The sequence below is a fragment of the Dipodomys ordii genome, unplaced genomic scaffold (assembly GCF_000151885.1).
Source record: "Dipodomys ordii isolate 6190 unplaced genomic scaffold, Dord_2.0 Scaffold3, whole genome shotgun sequence".
Taxonomy (NCBI): domain Eukaryota; kingdom Metazoa; phylum Chordata; class Mammalia; order Rodentia; family Heteromyidae; genus Dipodomys; species Dipodomys ordii.
The window spans coordinates 535,358-543,996 of NW_012267219.1; the positions used below are offsets into that span (position 1 = coordinate 535,358).

Genomic DNA, 8,639 nt, shown 5'->3' on the forward strand with positions numbered 1-8,639 from the left:
TTAGTTACTTGAAAGACCATCTGCTTTCTAGTAAATATTTTATCCATCTGCTCATTTCATCCATCCACTCATTCATATGTTATAGCAATATTGAAAATGTTTTCAGAATTTTGTATGTAATGAATTAAAATGTGTCTAGGCAATGAATTCTTTTTAGCAAACACTGCAATTTCTCTTTCCCATCCTGTGGTCTTTTCATTAGAAAAAGAAAATGTGAATGAGGAAAAGAGAGAAACTGCATTACCAAACCTGAAGCAAGAAATTTAGAATGCCAGTACATTTCATGAATATACATGATGCTTCTGTTGTAAAATGGCTATTGTGTTTTAACCTGCAATGCTTCCTGAAACAACATGAAACTGAGTTTTCCAAAATACAACATCTGAAGGTAGGGCTTCAATTTCCACATTTATATAGATCATTCTCTATTTTAGATATATTTTATAATATTCAGGAAAGGAAAAAAATAATTACTATATTTTCGTTCACTTTATAATATAGCTAAGTATTTTCATTAGACTGATAATTTGCCGAGTGAAAGCAAAATCGTAAGAGATTGCTTCTTTTTAAATCTTAGCACCACAACTTTTTGTCTGTACTTAGCACATATTTTCAACAAATTGAGACCAAGTAATTTTTTTTTACCTGACTATAAGAAAGAATGGAAGTCAAAAAAGGTTGCGGATTCAGGACACCTGTTTTATTTTCTTTCAACATTTTTTCATCTTTATGGGTTTTTGAATGGCAGGCTCTAGTTTCAATCCTGTTTCTGCTTTCTGTATTATAGGGAGACACACATTTGACGTTCCAAAGGGAAGAAAAGAAAAAATCAACAATGAAAAACCACACAGTACCCACTGAGTTCATTCTCTTAGGGCTATCAGATGACCCAGAGCTTCAGATTGTGATCTTTCTCTTTCTGAGTATCACATATATGCTAAGTATTACTGGAAATGTGGCAATCATCACTCTGACCTTGGTGGACTCTCATCTACAGACCCCTATGTATTTCTTCCTCAGGAACTTCTCCATATTAGAAATTACCTTTACCACTGTCTGTATCCCTAGATTTCTGAGCACAATTGTTACCAAAGACAAGACAATTTCTTACAATAATTGCACAGCTCAGTTGTTTTTCTTCATCTTCATGGGTATCACTGAGTTTTACCTTCTAACAGCTATGTCCTATGATCGCTACGTGGCCATCTGCAAACCCTTACATTATACAACCATCATGAACAAAAGAGTCTGCATACTGCTTGTCTTTTGTGCTTGGCTAGCAGGATTCTTAAACATCTTCCCACCAGTCATTCTTTTCCTCCAGTTAGATTACTGTGGCTCCAATGTCATTGATCACTTTGCTTGTGACTATTTCCCCTTATTGCAATTATCCTGCTCAGACATGTGGCTACTAGAAATCATTGGCTTTTATTCTGCAATAGTAATTCTACTTTTCACGTTAGCACTAATAATTCTTTCCTATATGTTCATCATTAGGACAATTTTGAAACTCCCTTCTGCCAGTCAAAGAAAAAAAGCTTTCTCTACCTGTTCCTCTCATATGATTGTCATCTCCATCTCTTATGGAAGCTGCATATTCATGTATGCTAATCCCTCTGCAAAAGAAAAGGCCTCCTTGACCAAAGGAGTAGCTATTCTCAACACCTCTGTGGCTCTTATGATGAATCCATTTATATATACCCTGAGGAACCAGCAGGTGAAGCAAGCCTTTAAGGATACCATACAAAAGGTTATGCTTTTCTCTGGTAAATGAAAGTGTGAATGATGTTAAAAGAATAAACTCTTTGTCAAGTTCGTTGGAAATGAAGAAAGAGTCTTCATGATTTGACTGGTCTGACAGGATTTATGGAATTTTCATGTTTAGACAAAACATTAGGCTCTGTACATTTATGCTTACTTCTATATGCATATAGACCAATCTATCTATTTGTTTATTATCTATTGATGTATCTGTCTAGGATCTATGTGTTTACTTACATGTGCATTTGTTTTGAAAATTGAGTACAATAATCTATTATAAAATAAATGGTGTATATGACTTACAGAACATCCTTTTAAAAAACTTTTATCTTCATTGCACTCATTGTTTTTCCATTTCTTCGTTGGAATTTGCCCCCAAATTTTACTCAATAAATTTTGTGAGGCCATTATTCAACTATTTTTTTGATCTTTCAAATATTTCATTCAGATGTATGTGGAGGAAGTAGAAACTTTAGGCTAAAGATTAGGATATGGGATAGAAATAGGTTTCATACTAAAGACATGGGACATCTGGCTTGATGTGGGGAAAAAAATGGTCAGGATAGATGTAGACTTAGAATTAGTCATTCTTACAAGACTATTTCACAGTCCAAGAAAATACACACTAGGAACTGGACACTTGAAAAAGGGAGGTGGGGGTCAATTATACACACACATATATGTATAGATATATATACATATAATTGCTCAATATATATGGCTAACATATACATATACATAGGTATAATTATATATGTATATATTATATATGTATAATTATATTAGTCATTCCTACCCTGAATTAGGACCAAATAGGAAATCTGGATCTACTTGCCACTTCTGTAAAACCAAATAAGTACAATCATTACAGAGTTCAAAATAAAATATATAAATATTCATTTAAATACATGAGATTCTAAAAACTTAATGTGTATCACATTTCTTGTAGTAGTAATCATTATAATAAGTAATAAGAGAGAAGAGAAAAGTGATTGTTTCATTGAAAATTTTTTTTGTCCATTGTGGGGCTTGAACTCTGGGCCTGGGTGCTGTCCCTGTGCTCTTCACTCAAGGTAAGTCCTCTACCTCTTGAGCCACAGCACCACTTCTGGTTTTCTGGTGTGTAATTGGAGATAAGAGCCTCTCAGATTTTTCTGCCCGAGCTGGCTTTGAACTGTGATCCTCAGATCTCAGCCTCCTGAGTAGCTAGGATTACAGGCGTGAGCCACCAGCACCCGGCTTGTCTCATTGAATATTTATTCAATTATTTTCTGTACATTGGATCATTTAATTCTTTCAACAATTTTACAAGATACCTATAATTTATGTTCTCCATTGATCAGAGGTATTTTTCCTAAAGCACATTAAATAATTCCAAGCATACATACAGAGAACAGAAAATAAAAACGTATCAACAAAATGTATGCCATTATGATAAATTTATGATAGTTTAATTTCTGGAGAGCCGAGTTTCAATCTCGAGCTCCAGAAACAATTTTATAGAGCTTCTGACAGTAGAGAAGAAAGCATCTTTTCTCTCTCTCTGTGTGTGTGTGTGTGTGTGTGTGTGTGTGTCTAGATAATGTACACACTTTACTTTGTATCTGGTAAGACATATGTAATATTTTTATAAAGTCTGTTGGAAAATTGCTAGTGATTGAACAGACTAAAATCAGTGTTAAAAGAGATCATCTCTTGCAAGTATGAGGTTTGTTTACTCTCGAATCAAAACTCTGGCTTAGAGTTACAATACACTGATTGATTTGTAATGATTTGGCAGGAGTTTGTGTTTTTAGAATTGTTAAAGGACTTGCAAATGTGTGATTACTCATTCAAAGCATATGATTACACTTATCTTTTTTAACATTTTTATTATCTTTAAGTAGTTATACAAAGAAGTCACCCTTTAACAAAGCAGTTTATTAATACAACATGTCTTAATCAATGTCAGCTTATGACAGGCAATGGTCATATAGTGATGAAAAAAGATGAGTCAATCATAATTTTCTAAAGTTCTTTCAGTGGGGAGTATAGAGTTTGAAATCAGAGCCTTGCACTTGCGAGGCAGATGTTCTACCACTAAATCACATTTCCAGGCCTCTTTATTTATTATTAAGTAGTTGCACAAAGAGGTTATAATGCCCTAAGTCAGGTTATGAGTTTGTGATCTGCTGAGTGTTTCTCTGTCCTTAATCTTCTCAAATTCTGCCTTTCCCCAAACAGCAAATGATGCCCCCCAAACATAATAAAAGTTAATGTGATTAAATGATGAAACGAAAATTGTGAATTTGTTTAAAAATGTCATGTCATTAACAAGAGCTGGATGCTGTTACAGAAAAAAATGAATCCAGCATCTTCAGTACAGCCCTGAACTCGGCATCCTGAGCATTTGTGGATTTTCTTCAATGGTGCTCAGAGACTAGCCACCTGATGAATTATATTTAAATTGCATTAAATCTTGCATGTATCCCTCTAGCGTTTTTCTTTGTTTACTAGCATAAATTAATTTTACAAAAGGGGTTAGCTGTGATACTCACATCCATGTATAATACATTCATCAAATCACTCCTCTCTTCTATGTTACTCTTTATTAATCCCCACCCCTTTCTACATTCCTTTTAAGAATTATAGTGGGTTTCATCATAATAATTTTATATGTACAGTGTACTTCCATATTATTCATCCTCCATCCTTTTCTCCTTCGCCTTTCCACATACTATTTCCCCCAAACAATTCTGCTTTGACAATCATGTCATATTACTATGTTATTATTGTTAAATCTAGATTCTACATGAGTAAAACCAGGTGAAATTTGTCTCTCCATGCTTAGCACCTTAACATAATGATCTCCACATCCATTTGTTTTCCTACAAATGACATAACTCCACTTTTCTTTATGACTGAATAATACCCCACCATATATACGCACCATGTTTTCTTCATGTTTTACTTTGTATTTATTGATTTTTCATGTGTTCAGCCATTCATACATCCCTGGAGTAAAACTAGCTTGAACTTTATATATGATCTTTTTCCTGTTCTATTGAATTTAATTTGTAAATATTTTACCAATGTTCATCAAGGAAGTTGATCTCCTTCATTTACTGTTGTGTCCTTGTGTGATTTGAGTTTGAAGGTAATAGTGGCTTCATTGAATGAGTGTGGTAAAGTTCCATCCTTCTCTCTTTAGGGTAATATGTTGAAGAGTACTCATTCTTCCTTAAAATTCTAGTAGAATTCAACAGTAAATTTTTTCCCTGGTCTGTGTGTGTGCGCACGTGTGTGCATGCCCACGCACATGCACATGTACATGTCTGTGTGTCTGTGCTTTTGAACCATTATCCTCCAATCTCGGCCTTCTGGGTAGTTGGGATTACAGTCTTTTGCTGTGGCTGACCTTGGATGTCTTCTATTGCCTTTTTTCATATTTCTTGTGCTTTTGCATTGAGATTTATGTACAGGCTTTACTATACAGGTCCTCCTCCATGTGTGTCCCTTTGTCAGCATATGTGCAAACACAGCAGTCCTACCTGCCCTGCTGGTGCACAGGGAGAACCAAAGGACTAAGCTGTGCTGTCTGTGCTATTCAGTTCTTTCAGACCCTTCCTGGAGGTTCATCATCTTGGGGAAGCAGGGAGCTGGGAGAGGTCACTTGAGCACAATGCCTGCTGTTCAGAGCTCTCCTCCCCACCTAGCAGCAAATCCCACAGCCAGCAGATGGCTCCTGGCTGTGGAGAACTCTGCCAGTTGTTGCTGTTGCTGCTTCTACATGGGTCCTCAGACACTGGGACTTGCTCAAGGCGGGAAAGCAGGGCCAACAACCACCATACCCTACGCCACCTCCACTCCTAGCACTGCTTTGATGTCTCCACTCTCCTACTTCAAAGTCCCTCCCCCTTGTAGTGACTGTCTCATTCTCAAAGGCTGTGGTTGGCTGTCTGCACTCACTGAGCTATGAATGTTCCTTATTTTGATGACCCCGGGCTAGTGTGACTCCATTTCTAGCTGGCTGCCTACTCTGTCCCCCATTACTAGCCAGCAGCTCCTGGAACCTGAGGGCTCTGTCAGCCTAGCCCAGAACTCTTTGCCTTGTCACTGAAGTGATGCTCAGGCAATGAATCTGCTCTCACTACATGGGTTTGGGGTTACTGAACCTGGAACCTTTCACCGCTTCCTGAGCTCTGACCAGGAGCTTTCAGTTTGCCCAAATCAAAATCTCTCCCTCTCTACCAAGCACCTCTGGTGACCAACTCCCATAGGGACTGGAGACCAGAGCTGGGTGTCCCAGGATTCCCTGAGCATGGTCACTCCCCTGGATGACTCAGTCTCAAAATCTGCCTGACGATAGACTCCTGTGGGAACCACCAGCAGTCTCAGCAATCCTGCAGCTCCTGGATCCTGAGTTAAAGGTCTCCTTGCCAAAAAAGTGATGCAGCTGCTCTCACTGGGAAGAATGAAGCCACTGACCACTGTGGCTTTTGCTTCCCAAGTGCCCATGAACTTTTCAGCTTGCCCATAGAATACATATGGCCATATAGATCAACATGGTGATTCAGATAGACTCAGGCAGCAAGTCATTGGACCACGTCCTGTGGAAAGGTGCAGCCTTGTAAACTAGAAATATGCAAGCAATCTCAGAATTGCAAGATTACATGCTATTGAGAGCATTGATGCCTTCCAAAAAATGTACTAACTGGGCACATGCAAAACACAAAGATTGCTTGTAGGGCTATCTCTCTAAATTACTACAGCCTTATAAATTAAACATGAACTAGATGTTGAATACCCCACGGATCTCAGCAAGTGTATGGAGCTTGGGTGTGGCAGGTTCACCACTGTCAGAGCTAAGACATTTGCCATCAAACCTTCCCCATGCTGCATGTATCTTTTTGATGATATGTCTCCTGGACTAAATTCCCAAACCCAAGCACTTTTTTGCTTTTGCTCTACCAATATTGTGGAGTATATTGTTATATTTTTATAAATTCATAGGGTCACAGCACAATTATGCTTGTCAAAGCAAGAGAAACTTCTCATCCTGTGTACTGACGATTGCTTTTCTTTTTTTTTTAAATCTTTCTGTCTGTGAAACATTCTAGAAGTTGTGTGCTTTTTTTGCCCTTCTCCTCCACAAATTATACCAACATCAAATAGAGTGAGAGCAGGGGTTATACTGTGGGGGAAGGACATACAAAGCAACAAAGGAATCATCTTATAAATATGTTAGAAACAATTGCATGAAAGAAAAAAAAACATTTGAATACATTTCATTGATTTTTTAATATCTTTAATGAAAAAATATGATTTAAAACAGAAAGAATATTTTGTTCATTGCTGCTTCCCAAGAGGTGTAGTAAAATATGCCGTCAGTCAACTACATGTTAAATTAAATAAAAACAAATTTGCTTTATCAATATAATTTGGCTTCTATGTTTGAATAAGTTTAATTTCTTTTGCTTTGTTTTCTAAAGGAGAAGCACAATTACTTATTTCTTTAATCAATTATTATTATTTTCATGTCTAGGTTTCTAGGATCCTTTTCAATTCAGAACCTTGGATACAAATAACTGCCATCCCTCAACAGTACAAGCCACTCCTTAAATATCCTTAATCTACATGCTGTAGCCTTGTATCCTACCTTTTTAGATGTATTACACCGAATTTCTACTGTAGATATAGCTAAGGCAAAATCTTGTAACTTTATTGAGGTGTTTCTTGGTCAGTTGGTTGGATGACTGGTTGGATAGTTATATTTTATTTTTTTTAGACAGTCCTGGGGCTTGAACTCAAGGCCTTGGCACAGTCCCTGTATTTTTGGTGCTCAAGGCTACCCTCTACCACTGGAACAAGTCCACTTTCACCTTTTTTTGGTGATTGGTTGGAATTCAGAATCTGACAGGCTTTCCAGCCTGGGCTGGCTTTAAATACTGATCCTCAGCTCTCATACTCCCGAGTAGCTAGAATTACAGGCCTAAGCCCCGGGCACAAAGCTGATTGGTTACCTTTATGTTTATTTGTTAGTTTTTTACTAAATTATTCAGTGGGATCTCCGTGATTACATTTCCATGAATTCCATACCTTTGATGTTTTAGTAACTAAAAATGCCCTGATAAAAATAATAGTGAATCATAGTGATGCTAAACAAGAATATTAATGTTGGGAAATTCTGCCTCATTTTTCTAATATCAGTAGAAACTTAAAGAGTGCTGTGGGCTTATAAATCAGAGAATGGAAGCAACATTGATTCAGATATTCTGAATTACAGAATTATTTACTTAGCATTATTACTGTACTGCTTTTATTTCCTTCTTATTTTTTGTTTCAATTTAGTAGAGAAGATACAGTGACTGGACACAAACTAAGATAAAAATTTGTCTTCAACCATTATTGTTTCCTATAAAATACGATTGTCAGAAATAAGAAAATATTTCATTTAATATTTTATAACAATCAATGCACACATGATTTCTCTTGCTATGAAAACAACAGAGATTAGAGATTTCTCTAAAACTTTGTTTCATTGTGGAAAAAAGCCTTACATAGTTTCTAATTTGAAGTAGTTAAAAATGTAGATTTTAGGATAATTGGAAAATGAGGAATTGGTGTTAAACAAACATATGTAACTGAAGGAGTAAAAAGGCACGCTTACAAATAATTTCTGTAATTTTACTTCAGCTCTGTCTCTGGGGCTCCCCATTTCACAAGATCACAGTCCTGCGGACCATGTTCTTGAAGGCTTGCTTCACTTGCTGATTGCGTAGTGTGTAGATGAAAGGGTTCAGGAGAGGAGCCACAGAGGTGTTGAGCACAGCTACTCCTTTGCTCAAAGTCACCCTCTCCCTTGCTGAAGGCTTAATGTACATGAAGATGCAGCTACC

General features: G+C 36.8%; 1 protein-coding gene across 1 annotated transcript; it reads left to right on the forward strand.

Annotated features, from left to right (window-relative positions):
* Positions 1-835: 835 nt before the first annotated feature.
* Positions 836-1,774, forward strand: LOC105988309 (olfactory receptor 6C3-like). Its single transcript, XM_013019901.1, has one exon. It carries the CDS (start codon positions 836-838, stop codon positions 1,772-1,774), a length of 939 nt encoding a protein of 312 aa, XP_012875355.1.
* Positions 1,775-8,639: the final 6,865 nt, after the last annotated feature.

Bases quoted from the DNA above. Each gene is read 5' to 3' on its own strand.
- LOC105988309 (XM_013019901.1), top strand. From the start codon at position 836: ATGAAAAACCACACAGTACCCACTGAGTTCATTCTCTTAGGGCTATCA.